The sequence below is a fragment of the Salvelinus alpinus genome, chromosome 6 (assembly GCF_045679555.1).
Source record: "Salvelinus alpinus chromosome 6, SLU_Salpinus.1, whole genome shotgun sequence".
Classification (NCBI taxonomy): domain Eukaryota; kingdom Metazoa; phylum Chordata; class Actinopteri; order Salmoniformes; family Salmonidae; genus Salvelinus; species Salvelinus alpinus.
This window is the reverse complement of record NC_092091.1, coordinates 52728049-52748425: the sequence shown is the minus strand read 5'-3', so window position 1 is coordinate 52748425 and position 20377 is coordinate 52728049. Positions and strand designations below refer to the sequence as shown.

Below are 20377 nucleotides of genomic sequence, written 5' to 3'. Positions count from 1 at the left end.
GTGTTACAGTATAATATCAGTTTATTTGTGTATTTGGATACCCATTTACTGTTACGATCCCCCCTCCCCCCCAAAACATAACTAATCAAAACAACAATGAGACAATAACAATACACAGACAACAAAACATACTTTTTTTATATACCCATGTGAGGACAAATTACTGATAAAAAAGGAAAACAATTATCATCAGGTCAACAGCTGAAATTAATGTCAAATCAAATCTGTTTTGACATTGTTGTAGTAATGACACTGTGTGTACTGTGTGTAGGCCTTATGGTTGAAAGTAAGTTAATGTGTTACTAGCCATGCCATAATTTTAAATTATTGGATAATTAGTATGTCTGCAAACGTTTTGAGTCATATTCATAGCACAAAAGCCGTATGTATGAAAAGTGCTTGTTATTCCATTGACCTGCCTTCTTTCTTTCACTGTTGTGGTCTTGGACTGTAGCCATGTGCCCCTAATTAGTTCCATGGTCCTGTTCAGTAGCCAAATGTTGTCGAATGTTGCAAATACAAATACAATGATTCTTATTCTACATGTCAGAGAGGCATGTTTGTGCAACATGGCATATTTCTATCTGAATGTTCCAAAAAGTTGTGTCTTGCTGAACGCGCCCCTGTTCATCCCTAGTTGAACATGGATCCCTTGCAAAACAACTCTCAACTCCATGGAAAAGAAAGATGGGTATCTTGACCTACTTCTGAGAAACATTGTCATAGATCATATTAGAAATATGTTACTAGCTCGTGTCACAGACATCTCAGTGGCCAAGAGGTGGCTGCACAGTCGCGGCTTGAGGACTTAAATATCAAAGTATGGCTGTGAAGAGTAAGCACTTCTTAGGAAATACGAAAATATGCTTTATCTCAAAGTACCAGCTCTGAGGGGTGACTAATCTCTCATGGACAGATTCACAATGTAGGAAGTGACAATTTGGCGCATATTTTACTTCTGGGTAACCGAGATAGGAGGTGACAGACTAGCTTTGGAGACCCTTAAAGGTAGTCTACTGTATGTTAGTCCTAGTTAATGCTAATAGTGCAGTATATCTTAAACTGTTGGCGCAATGGTTTCTCTGTAAATAAAGGTTCATGCCATCAACTTTAGGCTTAAAGGTCCCTTCCTTCCCATGGTAAAATGTGTAGCTATTGTTGCACCACTACGAAAGTTGCGGGCCATTCCACAAGGTGGGCTCAATGAGTTAAGTAAAAAAATATATATATCCAAGATAGAAGTTTTGCAGATGTTTTCAGACCTCCAGAGAAGTATTTTGTCAAGAAGAGTCCACGTCTCCGGCCATATGTCGTGTAGATCCATATTATGTCTTAACACAAAATTTATGGAAAAGATAAGCACATTTGGAAATGACATGGTACTTATATTTGCTATTTTGGCATGTAACTGGACATGGACTCATTTTGACATTAGACTACTTTTGAGTTCTGAAAACATTTGACTAAATTAGATTTTGGAGCATAATTTTCCTTTAAATTCTGAATAAGAACTGCATTTCATGCTCTAGAAAGAGAGCTCACACAATGTGTAGTTGCATCAGAATCTATAGCAACTTGGTGGAAAAAGTACCCAATCGTCATACTTGAGTAAAAGTGAAGATACTTTAATAGAAAATGACTCAAGTGAAAGTGAAACTTGCACAGTAAAATACTACTTGAGTATAGGTCTAAAAGTATGGATAGCCAGGGGCACACTCCAACACTCAGACATAATTGACAAACGAAGCATGTGTGTTTAGTGAGTCTGCCAGATCAGAGGCAGTAGGGATGACCAGGTATGTCCTCTTGATAAGCATGTGAATGGATCATTTCAAATCAAATTAAATGTTATTTGTCACATGCGCCGAATACAACAGGTACAACCTTACAGTGAAATGCTTACTTACAAGCCCTTAACCAACAATGCTTTAAGAAGTTAAGAAAAAAAAAAAAAGTGTTAAGTAAAATATATATAAATAAAATATAGAAAATAAAAGTAACAAATAATTAAACAGCAGCAGCAAAATAACAAGCGATGCTATATACAAGGGTTACCAGTACAGAGTCAATGTGCGGGGGCAGTGGTTAGTCGAGGATTGAGGTGATAAGTACATGCAGGTAGAGTTAAAGTGACAATGCATAGATTATAAACAGAGAGTAGCAGCAGTGTAAAAGAGGGGTCTGATTAGCTGTTCAGGAGTCTTATGGCTTGGGGGTAGAAGCAGTTGAGAAGCCTTTTGGACCTCAACTTGGTGCTCCGGTACCACTTGCCATGCGGCAGAAGAGAGAATAGTCTATGACTAGGGTGGCTGGAGTCTTTGACAATTTTTATGGCTTTCCTCTGACCGCCTGACACAGAGGTCCTGGATGGCAGGAAGCTTGGCCCCAGTGATAAACTGGGCCGTACGCACTACCCTCTGTAGTGCCTTGCTGTCAGAGGCCGAGCAGTTGCCATACCAGGCAGTGATGCAAACAGTCAGAATGCTCTCGATGGTGCAGCTGTGGAACCTTTTGAGAATCTGAGGACCCATGCCAAATCAGTCTCCTGAAGGGGAATAGGCTTTGTTGTGCCCTCTTCATGACTCTCTTAGTGGGTTTGCACCATGATAGCTTGTTGGTGATGTGGACACCAAGGAACTTGACGTTCTCAACCTGTTCCACTACAGCCCCGTCGATGAGAATGGGGGCGTGCTCGGTCCTCCTTTTCCTGTAGTCCACAATGATCTCATTTGTCTTGATCACAGAGGTTGTTGTCCTTGCACCACAGGGCCAGGTCTCTGACCTCCACCCTATAGGCGGTCTCATCCTTCTCGGTGATCAGGCCTATGACTATTGTGTCATAAGCAAACTTGATGATGGTGTTGGAGTCGTGCCTGGCCATGCAGGCATGAGTGAACAGAGAATACAGGAGGGGACTGAGTACGCACCCCTGAGGGGCCCCCGTGTTGAGGATCAGCGTGGCGGATGTGTTGCTACCTACCATCACCACCTGGTGGCGGACCGTCAGGAAGTCCAGGATCGAGTTGCAGAGGGAGGTGTTTAGTTCCAGGGTCCTTAACTTAGTGATGAGCTTTGAGGGCACTATGGTGTTGAACGCTGAGCTGTAGTCAATGAATATCATTCTCACATAGGTTTTCCTTTTGTCCAGGTGGGAAATGGCAGTGTGGAGTGCATTAGAGATTGCATCATCTGTGGATCTGTTGGGGCGGTATGCAAATTGGAGTGGGTCTAGCATTCCCGGGATACTGGTGAGCCATGACCAGCCTTTCAAAGCATGTCATGACTACAGACGTGAGTGCTACGGGTCGGTAGTCATTTAGGCAGGTTACCTTAGTGTTCTTGGTCACAGGGACTATGGTGGTCTGCTTGAAATATGTTGGTATTACAGACACAGTCAGTGATTGTTTGAAAGTGTCAGTGAAGACACTTGCCAGTTGGTCAGCGCATGCTCAGAGTACACGTCCTGGTTATCCTTCTGGCCCTGCAGCCTTGTTAATGTTGACCTGTTGACCTTACTCACATCGGCTACGGAGATCGTGATCACACAGTCGTCCGGAACAGCTGGTGCTCTCATGCATGTTTCAGTGTTACTTGTCTCGAAGCGAGCATAGAAGTTATTTAGCTTGTCTGGTAGGTTTGTGTCACTGAACAGCTTGTGGCTGTGCTTCCCTTTGCAGTCTGTAATAGTTTACAAGCCCTGCCACATCTGACGAGCGACGGAGCCAATGTATTACGATTCTAACTTAGTCCTGTATTGACCCTTTGTCTGTTTGATGTTTCGTCAGAGGGCATAGTGGGATTTCTTATAAACTAACAGGTTAGAGTCGGGCTCATTGAAAGCGGCACCTCTACCCTTTAGCTCAGTGCGGATGTTGTCTGTAATCCATGGCTTCTGGTTGGAGTATGTATGTACGGTCACTGTGGGGACGACGTCATTGATGCACCTATCGACAAAGCCAGTGACTGATGTGGTGTACTGCTCAATGCCATCGGAAGAATCCCAGAACATATTCCAGTCTGTGCTAGCAAAACATTCCTGTAGCTTAGCATCTGCTTCATCTGACCACTTTATTATTGACTGAGTCACTGGTGCTTCCTGCTTTAGTTTTTGCTTGTAAGCAGGAATCATGAGGATATAATTATGGTCAGATTTGCCAAATGGAGGGCGAGGGAGAGCTTTGTATGCGTCTTTGTGTGTGGAGTAAAGGTGGTCTAGAGATGTTTTCCTTCTGGTTGCACATTTAACATGCTGATAGAAATTTAGGAAAAAATGATTTGAGTTTCCCTGCATTAATGTAACCGGCCACAAGGAGCGCCACCTCTGGATGAGTTTTTTCCTTTTTGCTTATGGCTGTATACAGCTCATTGAGTGCAGTCTTAGTGCCAGCATTGGTCTGCGCTAGTATATAGACAGAAAAATATAGATGTAAACTCTCTTGGTAAATAGTGCGGTCTACAGCTTATCATGAGATACTCTACCCCAGCCGAGCAAAACTTTGAGACTTCCTTAGATTTCGTTCACCAGCTGGTGTTTACAAATATGCATAGGCGTCGCCTCTCATCTTACCGGAGGCCGCTGTTCTATCCTGCCGAAAAGCTTAATACCCGCCAGCTGTATGTTAATCATGTCATCGTTCAGCCATGACTCGGTGAAACATAAGATATTACAGTTTTTAATGTCCCGTTGGTAGGATATACGTGCTCGTAGTTCGTCTATGTACATTGGCTAATAGGACTGATAGTAAAGGTAGATTACCCTCTCGGCTATGGATCCTTACAAGGCACCCGGACCGTCGTCCACGATTCAGTTCAAGTCGGAAGTTTACATACACTTAGGTTGGTGTCATTAAAACTAGTTTTTCAACCACTCCACAAATTTCCTGACAACAAACTATAGTTTTGACAAGTCGGTTAGGACATCTACTTTATGGATGACACAAGTAATTTTTCCAACAATTGTTTACAAACAGATTATTTAACTTATAATTCACTGTATTACAATTCCAGTGGGTCAGAAGTTTACATACACTAAGTTGACTGTGCCTTTAAACAGCTTGGAAAATTCCAGAAAATGATGTCATGGCTTTAGAAGCTACTGATAGGCTAATTGACATAATTTGAGTCAATTGGCGGTGTACCTGTGGATGTATTTCAAGGCCTACCTTCAAACTCAGTGCCTTTCAAAAGAAATCAGCCAAGACCTCAGAAAATTGTAGACCTTCACAAGTCTGGTTCATCCTTGGGAGCAATTTCCAAATGCCTGAAGGTACCACGTTCATCTGTACAAACAATAGTACGCAAGTATAAACACCATGGCACCCCATAGCCATAATACCGCTCAAAATGGAGACGCCCTCTGTCTCCTAGAGATGAACGTACTTTGGTGTGAAAAGTGCAAATCAATCCCAGAACAACAGCAAAGAACCTTGTGAAGATGCTGGAGGAGTAAAACGAATCCTATATTGACATAACCTGAAAGGCCGCTCACAAGGAAGAAGCCACTGCTCCAAAACCGCCATAAAAAAGCCAGACTATGGTTTGCAACTGCACATGGGGACAAAGATCGTACTTTTGGAGAAATGTCCTCTGGTCTGATGAAACAAAAATAGAATTGTTTGGCCTTAATGACCATCGTTATGTTTGGAGGAAAAAGGGGGGTGGCTTCCAAGCCGAAGAACACTATCCCAACCATGAAGCACGGGGGTGGCAGCATCATGTTTGTGAGGGTGCTTTGCTGCAGGAGGGACTGGTGCACTTCACAAAATAGATGGCATCATGAGGCAGGAAAATTATGTGTATATATTGAAGCAACATCTCAAGACATCAGTCAGGAAGTTAAAGCTTGGTCGCAAATGGGTCTTCCAAATGGACAATGACCCCAAGCATACTTCCAAAGTTGTGGCAAAATGGCTTAAGGACAACAATTCAAGGTATTGGAGTGGCCATCACAAAGCCCTGACCTCATTCCTATAGAAAATTTGTGGGCAGAACTGAAAAAGCTTGTGCGAGCAAGGAGGCCTACAAACCTGACTCAAGTACACCAGCTCTGTCAGGAGGAATGGGCCAAAATTCACCCAACTTATTGTGGGAAGCTTGTGGAAGGCTACCCGAAACGTTTGACCCATGTTAAACAATTTTAAGCCAATGCTACCAAATACTAATTGAGTGTATGTAAACTTCTGACCCACTGGGAATGTGATGAAAGACATAAAAGCTGAAATAAATCATTCTCTCTACTATTATTCTGACATTTTACATTCTTAAAATAAAGTGGTGATCCTAACTGACCTAAAACAGGGAATTTTTCTAGGATTAAATGTCAGAAATTGTGAAAAACTGAGTTTAAATGTATTTGGCTAAGGTGTATGTAAACTTCTGACTTCAACTGTATCTCTGTCTTTTCCTTCTGAAAATGACGGGGATAAGGGCCTTGTTGGGTGTCTGGAGTAAATCCTTCCCGTCCAACTCGTTGAAGAAGAAGAATTCCTCCAGTACGGGGTGAGTATTCGCTGCCCTGATATCAAGAAGCTATTTTCGGTTATTTTACAGCTATTTTACAAATAACGTTAAAAAACATACACAATAACACAATTGGTTACGGGATCGTAAAATCGTCGGCCATCTCCTTCGGTAACATTATTTTCCTGTCCTTTAAGCATTCAAAATGTAACGAGTATTATTGGGTGTCTGAGATTTGTATAGAGTAGAAAGTACATTATTTTCAATAGGAATGTGGTGAAGTAAAAGTAAAAGTTGTCAAAAATATAAATAGTAAAGTACAGATACCCCCCAAAATTACTTAAGTAGTACTTTAAAGTATTTTTACTTGAGTACTTTACACCACTGATAGCAATGTGTGCTCTACCTAGCCTCCTCACAGGGTAACTCAATTCACATGTTCTCTCAACCAATCAAATCAAATTCCCTCCCTCCTGTAAGAATCACATCACTCAAGATTTACTGAAACACAGGTCCTACTATTTACCCCATATTACCACAGATAACTACAAACAACCCCATACAAGAAACTACCCAAAACAGCTTCCACAAAACTATGCAAAAAAAAAAACTCAGCTTGGAGTAGCTGTTTGGGGTAATCTGGTATTTTTGGGATGTTTGAGGTAGTCTGGGGTGTCTGTTTGCTTAAGATTCTAGTATTTTGGGGTAGTTTCTGGTATTGAAGATGTTTGCAGTAACTGTTTTGAGTAGTTTCTAATATGTAGGGGTTGTTTTGGGGTAGTTTGTAGTACAGCTGTTAGGGATTTTTTTTGTGTTTTCGGTTATGGGAAAATTAGAAGTGTTATTTGCGCATGCATTTCTTACATATTACACTTTTACTGTGCCACAATATGAAAGATAATAAAACAATAATAAAACATAAAAAAGAAAGAGCTTCATTAGCAACAGTACTATCATATAAAGTGCTACCCTTAACTGTAATTAAGTTGCAGTGGCTTTGTTGCTAGTTAACTTTGAGAGTTCTTTTTGGCAACATTTAATAAAACACATCTAGGATTTAGTTCTTAAATGGAAATGCCAGCACTCCAAATCCGCTCAGCCGAGGGATATGTTTGTATAGAGGAGTGGAAAAAAACTCTCTTTGTATAAATCATAGCTTGGAAAACAGCCTTGGATGTGAATGCTGTTTCCAGTGTGATATTGCATACCATTCCATTTAGAGTGGTGGCAGTGAAGAAGAAATTGCTGACGCAAGCCACCGCGCCTCCTATTAGGAATAAAGAATGCATTGATCACACAGGAGCTGGATTGCAAACTCAATTCCTTGTGAAATATGTGGCTAAACCAGCTGCACAAGTTAGAACTGTAGTTGCTGTTATTTGGTGTCATTAGCACATTTAATTGAAACATCAAATATTAACTTGCCTGCTTGAGATAGTTAAAGAAATACAGACAGTGTTCTCGCATCAGAATTGACAATGATGGTGGCGTGTGTGTGTTATGTGCGTGTTTGTATGTACGTGCATGCATGCTCATGTACGTAGATGCATGCGCATGTGTGCATGTGTCTGTGTGCGTGTTCAAATCGTATCACATTGCTTTGCTGCTTTGTGTTTACAGCTGCAAGGTGATATTGTTGACATTGATAATGAATACTTAATACTGTATACGTGATCAATTTCTCAGTGGAAGGTCCCTGTCTTCTTATTTATCATGCTCTCTTGTCTCCTGTCTTGTTCTAAATGTTGCATTTGTCACATCCAGGCCCCTGTCTGTGTCTGTAACATACTAGACATGGAGCCAGAAACAGAGGACCAGGAGAGCACTGTCATGGACGCTTGGTCAGTCTCTGAGTACGGCCACTCCTCTGACGACCTTTACATCTCAGAGTCCCGGGATGGATCCTACTATGAAGAAAGGAAGAGTGATACAGAGCTCCCCATAGATCCGCAGCACACCCACATTAGACAGGCTGAGTCCCCCCATTCTGTGGAGTCCCCTGAACCATACAACAAGAAAGCCATGGTGGAACATCAGAGACCACCATCGAACTACAGCCCGGAAGAACGTAGCCTGGTCAGGGGACTGAGCCCCAGCAGAAGCCAGGAGATAGACACCTTATCACAGGGGCCAGGTAGCGTCTACCCTGGGGAATCCGTGGGCTCCGATGCCGAATCCTACCCAAGCACCCCTTCACCGACTCCCCCAAAGTCCCCACAAGCCCCCACCCCGAACCCCAACTTGTGTCAAATATCAAGGCAACGGTCCACCTCCTCTTCCTCCGTTGGCCAGAGTGAGATGACCCTAACTCTGACCCATGGGCAACCCAGGGGGGACGGCAGGAGGCTGGGCTCTGGGACGGGGGCCAGGGGGAATGGGAATGTTGAGTCTCTGGAGGAAGGAGGGCACAGCGAAGCACCTCCTGCTTATCTATCCTTTGGAATTTCAGCGCAGGGTGCTGAGCAGGCAGAGCAGTGGGACTCTGCGTCTGAGAGAGATCTCCCCAGTCCCAGCAGACACAGGGTGAGGCGCGCACGTAAGTACCCACCCTCCTCCTCCCCCCACCCCCCCATTCATTTACTGTAGATTGTGTACCAATGTAAGTCTGTGCAACTCAAAACTATGTGGTAACTTTCTGTGTCGCATTCGGCTTATAATGAAATAAAACAATGTTAGAAATGTTATTTTAATGCAATAATTTGAAAAAAAAGGCATCTCAAAATGTAACTGTCTTGTTGTCACTTAAATCATGTTCTTTGTAATGTAAATGAACTGCTGTTATTGCTGCTACAAAGTACAGTGATGTTTATAAAGCAAAATAGATAATGATGCAATGTTTGAATTTGGACTAAAGGGCATGACTGCTGGGATGTGTGTTTTATTTGAACTGGGCATATAGGCTGACTCTCCTGTGCATTTAATAGTCTGAGTGGATAAGAATAAAATACGACCATGCCTCTGATGAGGCTGGCAGATGTTAATTTGACGGACACCAACATGTGTCATCCTGGCTTGACACCCGATCCCCTTTCAAACCGTTAGCTTTGACTGTGTAATGGAAAGTTAGCTCCTCAATTTTCTTGCCTCATAGACCCCCCTAAGTTAGCTCTGAAATGACACTAGTGCTTTTATTGCATCTTGCAATGTGGACCTAAAAATAAAAGTACACAGTTGCTGAGTCGGCAGGTCCAGGTGATACTGAAAGCACATTAAAAGTAGCAGTCCAACGTTGCTGAATGTTTACCCTCTTTGGATTTGCTGTCTGCTTGCTCTATGCACATGGCAAAAAACTTTGTTGCAAACACCATGCAAACAATATATTTTTTAAGTGGTCTATTTAGTTTTTTTATTAAATGTGACGTTTTAAATGGGGCCACAGATGTTTTGATAAATATTATTTTAAATTAACACGAAGTGTCATTATGTGTTTATACATTGTTATTATTTTTTTTGTTTATATAAATTATATCAAATGCAATGAATAATTTGCGTTCATTCAGTCTACAACACTGGCAGATGGACAATAACAGAAAAACATGGATAAATCAGATTGACAATAACTTATTTGAAGTGTTTAAGGAGAAGTATTTTAAAATGTAATTTTAGATGGTTTTCTTTAAACTTCAGCTAAATTTAGCCACCGCTAGCTAAAAACAATGGGAGTGATAGTGGCATGTGGTGCCTTTAAAAAAAGCTGGATCACCTTTAAGTAACTTTAAACCAAATATCTGAGTTGATCTAAGATTTAAGTTGATTTTGGCCATGAACATTTAAAAAGGCACTGCATTACTTCCATAGATTTGTTGCTTCTTCTATAGTATAATACTGAACATCCCTTTTAAGATTTAAAGTGTTTATTTGGCAACAATGTAGGCGTATAGTAGTTAACGTATTATTTTAATGTAAAGATGAAAGTTGTAATATTGACCTGTTGTGTCTGTTGTCTAATGTATGCAAATTGGATGTATTTGTCAGCAAAAATACATATATTATCATCCTCTAGTGAGCACTATAAAAACTTTATAGCTCTAGGATAAAATTAAATAAATTCTAAATGTCAACTGACTAAAATCTAACTTAAAAAGTATCATATTTCTATTATTTGTATTTGTTTGCTACTTATAATATAACTATTTAAAAGTATTATTCGACAGCACAGAGTCTTTATACAAGCTACAGGTAATTGGCTAGGCAACTATAATGGGTTTTGCTAGAACTGTGCAGTCAGTTTATATGACATCCATCATGTCAATAGATGACAGTGTTCCGTAGACCTTAGGGTGGAAGCTTCAAGTAAGGTGAAGTGTTTGCTATAATACAATATGGTAGGAAAGACATTTGTCAGGAGTCATCGGGACAAGATAATAAATAGAAGGTTTGGAATTCAATTTCAAATCTCTAGCTCTCTATTTTGTCCTTTATTTTGGAGATGTCTAAATATTATGAAGAGAAAGGTTATTCTAAAATATTGGCCGTTAATGTTCGAATGATTTGTAATACATAATGAAATAATAGAGCTTGTTGTTTCCAAAATTGTCTGTCTCCAAGACTTCTATTCATAATGTAGTAAACTAAGGTACTGTACGTGATAAATTCCTTTCCTCAGGAATCATGTCATGATATTAGCACTGTACATTCATAAACACTAACGGTTTTGCAGGTAAGGGCAAAGGATTAGATGTGAACCATACTAATTCAATTATATTCAAGACTAAGAAAGGCTAGATTTACCATAGGTGCTGAGATCAATAAGTCACAAACAACTAAGTTGAACAATGTCAAAAGATTAACCATTTGACATTGTATAGTATTAATCAGATATTTATATTCAATATCTGTTATATTCTACAGCTATCCCCATGTACAATGCATTCGGAAAGTATTCAGACCCCTTCACTTTGTTAACTTACAGCCTTATTCTAAAAGTTATTAAATTCATGTTTTTCCTCATCAATCTTCACGCAATACCCCATAAGTTTTGCAAATGTATTAAGAAAACCCAGAAATAATTTATTTACATAAGTATTTAGACTGTTTGCTGTTTCCATTGATCATCCTTGAGATGTTTCTAGAACTTGATTGGAGTCCACCTGTGGTAAATCAGATTGATTGGACATAATTAGGAAAGGCACACACCTGTCTATGTAAGGTCCCACAGTTGACAGTGCATGTCAGAGCAAAAACCAAGCCATGAGTTCGAAGGAACTGTCTGTAGAGCTCCGGGACAGGATTGTGTTGGAGGAATGGATCGGGGGAAGGGTATCAAAAAATGTCTGCAGCATTGAAGGTCCCCAAGAAAACAGTGACCTCCATCATTCTTAAGTGGAAGAAGTTTGTAACCACCAAGACTCTTCCTAGAGCTGGCCGCCTAGCCAAACTGAGAAGGGCCTTGGTCAGGCAGGTGACTAAGAACCCGATGGTCACTCTGACAGAGCTCCTGTGTGGAGATGGGAGAACCTTCCTGAAGGTCCACAATCTCTGCAGCACATCACCAATCAGGCCTTTCAAAAGCCACTCCTAAACAAAAGGCACATGATAGCCTGCTTGAAGTTTGCCAAAAGGCACCTAAAGGACTCTCAGACCACGAGAAACAAGATTCAAGATTGAACTCTTGACCAAGCGTCACATCTGGAGAAAACCAGGCACCGCTCATCACCTGGCCAATACCATCCCTACGGTGAAGCATGGTGGTGGCAGCATCATACTGTGGGGATGGTTTTCAGCGGCAGGGACTAGGAGACTAGTGAGGATCGAGGGAAAGATGAACAGAGCCAAGTACAGAGAGATCATTGATGAAAACTCCAGGGCGCTCAAGGCCTCAGACTGGGGCGAAGGTTCACCTTCCAACAGGACAATGACCCTAAGCACACAACCAAAACAACGCAGGAGTAGCTTCGGGGCAAGTCTCTGAATGTTCTTGTGTGGCCCAGCCAGAGCACGGACTTGAACCCAACATCTCTGGAGAGACCTGATAAAAGATGTGCCACGACGCTCTGCCTCCCGCCTGAAAGAGCTTGAGAGGATCTGCAGAGAAGAAATGGAGAAACTCTCCAAATACAGGTATGCCAAGCTTGTAGCGTCATACCCAAGAAGACTCGAGGCTGCCAAAGATGCTTCAACGAAGTGTTGCGTAAAGGGTCTGAATACTTATGTAAATGTGATATTTCAGTTTATTTTTTTATACATTTGCAAAAAATTCTAAAAACCTGTTTTTGCTTTGTCATTATGGGGTACTGTGTGTAAATTGATGAGGGGATAGAAACGATGTATTCCCTTTTAGAATAAGGCTGTTACGTAACAAAATGTAGAAAAAGTGAAGGGCTCTGAATACTTTCCGAATGCACTTTAACTTAAATGGCAATTGAGAAAGCTACACCCTAATCGAATCGGTTGATGACATTCTCAAGACACAGATCATTTGAAATGGGAAGACAGTTCTCTTGTAATGTACTGTATGTGGGCTACTTTTATGTGATACCTCCTCACATTACATATGCATCATTCTGAGGTAGCAAACAATTATAATTTATGTAATTACACTCTCTTTTTAACTCTGTCCTCTCTCCTCATCTCTCCCTCACAGGGCCCAGACAGAGCGAGAGCCAGTCAGACAGGCAGGTGAAGGAAGCCAAGTCTAAATGTAAACGCATTGCTTTGCTGTTGACCGATGCACCAAATCCCAGAAACAGAGGGGTGTTGATGTTCAAGAAGCGTCGGCAAAGGGTTAAGAAGTATACACTTGTCAGCTACGGGACAGGTCAGCACCAGTTTGACGACAAAAGCGGCAAAGACGTAGAAAGTGAATACAGCAAAACGGTCAGGTTTACTTTGGCCACTAATGATTATTCAGAACTTGATGAAGACTACTCAGTGAATGTACGAGACCGAGACGTCAATTTAAACTGGGAGAACCTTGGAATAGCCAACATATTTCACCACCTGGAAGAGATGGAGCAACTGCCAGAGACAAAAGGCAAGGGCGTGGCAATGTTTGTGCAGCGCCGCCAGAGGATGGATGAGATTGCCTTAGAGCACGAGGAAATGAGGCGCAAATGCTTACCCGTCGAAGGTATTGTAGAGCTTGAAGACACAGAAATGTACAAGTCTTACAAGACAGATGAAACTTATGTGCAATCCAATCAAATTCAATACAGTGAAAGGCATGCTGATCAGATCTACATGGATGCTCATGGCAATCAACATCTGCAGTACAAAGAAAACCAACAGGAGATGCAACAATATGCTCACATGATGAACAGTATGCCCAACCTCCTAACTAGTGCCATACCAAAGCCTCTTGTGCCCAACAGAACAGCTAAGCCCTTCTTGGGATCCCAAAACAGAGTGCCTGTCCCATTTTCTCCTCTGAGTGGTGTCACTAGCCCAGTGAAGCATCATGAACTCAAATTCAAGGTATCAGTCCCTATACACACAGTTCCACAGGTCTGGTCCCCAACTGGGGACTTCATAGCTTCGCGTGACGAACGCATATCTATACCAGCAATCAAGACTGGCAACCTACCAGACTCAAAAAGAAGAGGTGCTAATAGAGCGGCCTCTGATCAACCCTCCAACGCATATATTCAAAACAGAGGGGAAAGAAAATCATATATTGAGTCAGGCGAAGAGGAAGACTACTTTAGTCTTGGTGCTGAGGCATGCAACTTTATGCAACCCCGAACAGTCAAGCACAAGAATCCCCCACCTGTTGCCCCAAAGCCTAGCATCAACCCAGTCTGTCCACCATGGTTGAAGGAGAGTCCCTCGAATGTGCTACTTCACCTGGCAAGGAGTCCAATCCCGGCATCTTTCCCAAGTCCAGTGGGGTCTCCTCCTCAGCAATACTTCAAACAACAAGACTGGCTTTCGCGTCAGCAAACGGCGAACCCCCGGGAACCACCCCAAACTCAGTCACGACCACAGCCACCTATGAACACCAGGGCACCAGCCAACTCAACATCACCCTCTCAACTTCATCCAACCATGAATAGCTGGAGTCCACAGCCACCGCGGTCCCCAGTGAGTATTCAGGCCCCGAACCCAACTCACACGGCACCTCGCCAACCCACAGTCTCAAAGAATAAGTCCCCAAATCCTTCGGTGGCATCTTGCCCACCCCAACGAGGGAGCTCTTACAGCCACGCAGCCAAGGCACCACCTACTTCTTCAATGGGTCACATCTCTGAGGGCCATGTTAGTCCAGCCATAAATGGTCCAACTCTGAGGGGAAGAGGTGCCGAACTCTTTGCCAAGAGGCAGACCCGTATGGAGAAGTTTGTGGTGGATGCCGAAACAGTTCAGGCCAACAAAGCAAAGTGTCCTTCCCCCACCGCCTCCCTTCCAGGTGCTTGGAGATACTCATCCAACATCCGAGCCCCACCTCCTTTATCATACAATCCCCTTCATGCTCCTTTCTACCCCCCTGCAGCAGCTAAACAGCCCTCTTCAACAAGTCCAAAAATCAAGCCAAAGACCAGTGTGAAAACAAAACCACAACCCTCCAAGCACCTGGATGCCCTAGATGTCATGAAACATCAGCCCTATCAGCTGGACTCATCACTCTTTAGATATAACGTAGGCACTGAGGCTGAAGGCCTTAGCCCTAGCCTCAAAACGGCCCCCATCCCAACCCCTGAGTCAAACCCACCCTTGAGCACTAAACCTGCCCCTGTTGTCAGCCCTAGACCTGCCTTTGCCATTTCTCCTTACTCTTACCCTGCCCATGACCTTCCCCCAGCAAACCAACAAAGCAAGCCCATAGCTCCTGCTAAGTCTACTAGATCGGTGAGTGTCCTATACCCTACACAGTCAAGTGAACCACTCCCAGTTAGCAAGCAACTGGATTGGAAGCATAAAGCTTCACCTGCTGTGCATGATAGCGCCAACAAAGCTCCCCAAGCTCCAAGCACCCACTGCCCTATACCCACAAGCACTCCCTGTCAGCTATCTCTCAGTGTCAACTCAGCATCTTTGTCTTCTATACCCTTTGATGCTGATGTCCTCTCTAGAGGTACCATTCAAATGGCTCCTCGGCCTACATTTTCTGCCAGAAAACAAGCGGTAGCAACCAAACAATGGAGGCATGTCGTTCTGCAACACTAATCCCAACCTACTGCCCCATTTTGATGTTGCAGAAAATGCAGAGATTATACACTATTTCTTACCATTTCTAAAGCACCATTTATTTATTTTAAACTTTAAATTAGACGTGTCCTGCCAAATATTTCAAATAATTGACTTGTTTTTGGTAATATCTTTGCATTGTTGCGGTGTCAAAATGTCACCCTATATCTTCTTACTTTCTGCTGTACATAGTAGGCAAACCTAGCACAAAACATTTTAAATTACAACTTAGAACAGCAAAACTAAACAATGAATTCAATCTTTAAAGAATGTGCAATATGCATGACAGGTCAACAAGGGAAAACATTGAATGCATTTTCATTCTGGTCCTCTAGCTTTACCAAAATGTTGAAAGAAATAGCAGAACATTTAGATTTATAGGAAATTAATATAAGAAAACAAATGCCTCTGTCTCACTGAAGTCATTTTCCAGACCAACTATCTGGCTTATACCAGTGATTTTATACAGACAGAATATTTCAATAGATATCACTGCATATGGTTGTTATCATTAATTGGCCACCCCTCCTCGATCTACCTCCTTTGCTTGAGTTAACGCCCCACTTCAACTTGATAATGCTGTCTGTTTGCTTTATAGCTTGTAAAACAATGAAATTAGAGGCTACTGTAGCTGTATGTGAGTGTTTCTGGACTGAATGAAAAACTATTGAGAATGAGAGACTATTGTAGGTGTTGTTAATGAAGATGTGAATGAAGCTAATGTTAGCTTCTGCTAATACCAATGAAAGTAGTGTTTGCCAATGAAGCTAGTTAGCTAATTTTGCTAGCTATTGATACACAGTTTAGCAAGTCAATCCGTTAGGTAGCTGTTATATTGTTTTCTGCAGCGCTAGATCATTCGCGAGGATACAGATACTAGCAGGGGAAAGTGATATACACATTAGGCATAAGAGGCAGAATTCAACAAAAAAGCTTTGGTCCCACTAGGGATACATCGTGTTGAGTAATTTCAGGAAAATGAGATCAGTGGTGTGTGCAGCTGAAAAGAGGAAACATTTCTAGTTTGTCTATGGTGCTTTGCCTCGCCTTTTTTTGTTGTAAATTAATTTATGTTTAGGGTAGCCTGTATTCACCAGTGGTCTCATGACCACATGCAACATTACCATTATTGGAACAGTAATGTTCATACCCATAGGAAATGTAAAACAGTGTGGGTAGGTTGGATGCTAGTTAAAATAATGTTTGCAATGTATGCAATATGATAGCAATGAGAGTGCATAACATAAAAACCGGGGGGTTTGTTCATACATTTATGATGACTATGATTAGAAGAGATATACAGTAATAAGAATAATAAGAATAATAGGCACTATATTTGGATGCAGACCTCTTACAATTCCTTCAGTCTCATTCCAAACTATATTTAATAGTGTGATACAGCTCAAAGATTTTGCTAATTGTGTTTTTAAAGCCCCCACTACATCTTTGTGTTGTTGACAATGTGGAATTTTGTATTTTATTGTAAATTATGGCCAGTCGCTTAGTTGTTTTTATCAACATATTCATTTTAACACTTAATCAAACATGATTTATTTTCAGGTTAAACGCAATTGATATATATGTTACAAATAATCCTTCTTTAATTTCCAATCAGATTGCTGACTTTACCTTTTCTGTCCTTGGTTACATTTATTTTTCCTCTTTTATGTGTTCCATTGTATATTGCACTTCTTGTACTCGGCACAATCTTGCTATTAAATATCTCCCTTTAACTTTCCCTGTGTATGTTTTCATATTTCATTACTACTGCATGGACTCTTGCAACGTTTTCTTTTATGAATGCATCACGCTTTAATTATTGTACCACACTCTTTATTTATTTGTAATACCTCTTCTATTTTAATGTTGCTTATGTATTCATTAATGTTGCCAATTCTTAGTACCTTAAGCAATATCTGGTTAAAAACAGTAATGATACAACAATGATTGCCTCACTGTGCATCATGCAGGTTAGATCACATCTTCTACTTTACAGCAAATTAAACTATATTTGAGTCCTTTCCACCTGTATAAGACGCTTTGGTAGGTTTAAGTTTTCAATGAACCACAAGGCAATGTGTTACGTCCTCTAAACAGGTCTTTGTTGAAACCCAAAGTTTGCATGGAGACCTGCTATGAGCAAAGGGCTCATCCGTTTCCAAATATAGCTCAGACTCACCATCTTTAAAACCTGCTATCCCTTTCGAAAAGTTAGGTCTGCTAAGCAGAGACCCGATAGGATCAACCCCTGCCAAAGGTAAGTGCTGAAAACTAACTCTCTTCCCAGCCATTGGTCTTAATTGGCCATGAGGACTCATGTATTTTAGGGAGAAACTACCCCATTACGTCACCCAGATATGTTTGGAACATGACCACTGAACAAAATGTGCAGTAATGTTGCATCATTAGGTTTGAGGGCCGTTCACTACTGTGATTATTTATAGGTGTTAATCTCCAGGCAACAATGACACTGTATGAGAGAGTGATATGACTTCTATGTTGTGAAAAAATAGCAATAATCATGGGGAAATGTAATGGACGGTGATAAACACACAGTTGAGTAGAATTGGCCTGTGTCCATTTTGAAGAGTTTGAAAGGGGATAGCCTGCCCTTTCACGGGAGGCAATGCTCTCTGACACTGTGTCTGGATATCATAAGGTGAATGCACCAATTTGTAAGTCGCTCTGGATAAGAGCGTCTGCTAAATGACTTAGATGTAAATGTAAATGTGTGTGTGTCTGTGTGTGTTTTATTGGACCGCAAAATGAATCACCTTACTCCAGTGCACAGGATGAGAATCTTCTCCCCTTCTCGGCTCAAGTAATCCAGGCCAAACCAGGTTGTGGAGAACTACTGTTTTTCTGTGTATTCTACCCCAAATTATTTGTTGGGAACAGAGGGTTACAATGTCACATGTATTTAATGCCTCAATACATGTGCATTACAGTACATTTGGTATTTTATATTTCGACCCTGAGCCCCAGTGTGTACAGTATGCTTAATATTACCAGAATCACATCAATCCAGTACAATGTCCTTTTCTTCCAGGGACTTGGCAGAAGCTACTCTCTGTCCCTACCCAGACGGATGTGCTCCATGTCCTACATGCCCTCGCAGTCATCTATGTCCCCTGTGACCACCCCTGTGTTCCATCCATCTCTCGGGAGGCAGACCTCCTGGCAGGAAAAAGCTGCCCTCAAGCCCCCCAGCCCTTGGGAGGCTGCCTCCCGGAGCACTCTGGGCCTGGTGGACGACGCCTTCCGATTCCAGAACGTCCCTCAGTCCATCGCCACTAACGTCAACTCCGCCGCCAACCGACGATCTCTTCCGGAACCTCCGGACGAATGGAAGCGCAAGGTGTCATTGGACGCCCCCAGTGTCAGTGGTGGTTACTATCATGCTCCACCCCCAGCCATGCATACTAGGTCTATGAGCATGACCTCTGCCCCTGTCTATGGGCCTCCCTTCAGACAGGCCCAGCCTCTGTGGTCAGCGGTGAGTGCTATGGGTCGAGGCCCGGGCCACCCGAGTCAGTCCCTCTACGCTACCTTGCCACGCACAGCTATGAGAAGGTAATCTCGCACAGTCTTCTGTACATCCTCAGCTAGAATTCAAAAATATAAACAGTGCACTTGTAAGAACAAACGTAGAAAATATAATTGGATGTACAGATGTAAACAATAGGGCCAGCATATTATAATTAACAATTTGATCAAGGTGTTTCTTTTTTAAGACAAATGTTTGGAATCAATGAGGAAATACTGATGTACCAAGATAGCTGATAATGGTCTACAGCAGCATGCTAAGGTGAATTACAAGTTTGAAGATGGAATCTGCAGGGAAACGGCGCCACTGTTTGCCCCACCGCCATTGTTATTGTTTTTGTTTTGAGGTGAGGAGCGTTTCACAGTGTGAAAAAAAAACATTTGCAGTATATATTCTGCTGTTCTATCATGCGTGCAATGATGTCAGAGGGGGAAAAAACAGTGTTAGTTGTTTTTAGTAACTTTGTTTCACCATTATGGAGTCTAGCTTTAAAGGTTTTCATTTCTGAAAAAAAAGTACTGATGTTAATGGTCTTTGGTTTAAATTGGAGTTTGTTTTTCTATGTGTGTGCATGTACAGTATTTTGGTTTGAGCATGGATTGTTTGTGCATTTTGTCCTGTGGCCACAGGGGGCAAAGAAGTGGTTTCTCGTTCTCTACTATAATTCTGATCAGTGAAGTGCATTCACACACATCTATAGTATGTACTGCATGTTCCATTGAATGTTCTGTACCTGAAAAGTTAAATGGATACATGATAGGCCTATTATTTATTTGCATGTGCATAAAAGTAAGAGGTTTGCAAGGTGATGAGTGAGAAAATGGCAGATGGAAGGGAAAAGAAAGTTAGATGTGTTGAACCTATAACTTGTTTTATTTTCCACATAATATGAAAACTAAATAGAAAAATGGATTGAGTATTGTTATGTGATGTAAGCGGTAACATCTAAAATAGAAATACAGTAAAGCGGATTTCAAATGTACTGCTAGGGTTCCTTGATGGTTTGTGTAATATGTGCGATAGCATGTGGAGCAGGATAGATAGTAAGTACCAAGTGCACATACTGATGAAAACAATCAACATTCATGTTCACTTTCAGACAATCCCTCTGTTACTATGAAAATTAAGGAAATGTACAAATGTCCTACATTTCTTAAAATAATAAATCAAATGTCAGATTTTTTTGCTGAAATATAGAACATTAACAATGTTTTTGTTCATGTCATTCAGTCAGTTTGCAAAACATAG

At 41.6% G+C, this 20377-nt stretch overlaps 1 protein-coding gene across 1 annotated transcript; it reads left to right on the top strand.

Moving 5' to 3' along the window:
- Positions 1 to 8757: 8757 nt before the first annotated feature.
- Positions 8758 to 19207, top strand: LOC139578858 (synaptopodin-2-like). The gene is made up of 3 exons (XM_071406960.1): positions 8758 to 8995; positions 13043 to 15243; positions 18632 to 19207. Exons 1-3 carry the CDS (start codon positions 8758 to 8760, stop codon positions 19157 to 19159), a joined length of 2967 nt encoding a protein of 988 aa, XP_071263061.1. The 3' UTR covers positions 19160 to 19207.
- The last annotated feature ends 1170 nt before the right edge of the window (positions 19208 to 20377 follow it).

Bases quoted from the DNA above. Each gene is read 5' to 3' on its own strand.
- LOC139578858 (XM_071406960.1), top strand. From the start codon at position 8,758: ATGACCCTAACTCTGACCCATGGGCAACCCAGGGGGGACGGCAGGAGG. The intron at 8,996-13,042 runs GTAAGTACCCAC...TCTCCCTCACAG, and splicing joins ACACAGGGTGAGGCGCGCAC to GGCCCAGACAGAGCGAGAGC. The intron at 15,244-18,631 runs GTGAGTGTCCTA...CTTTTCTTCCAG, and splicing joins CTGCTAAGTCTACTAGATCG to GGACTTGGCAGAAGCTACTC.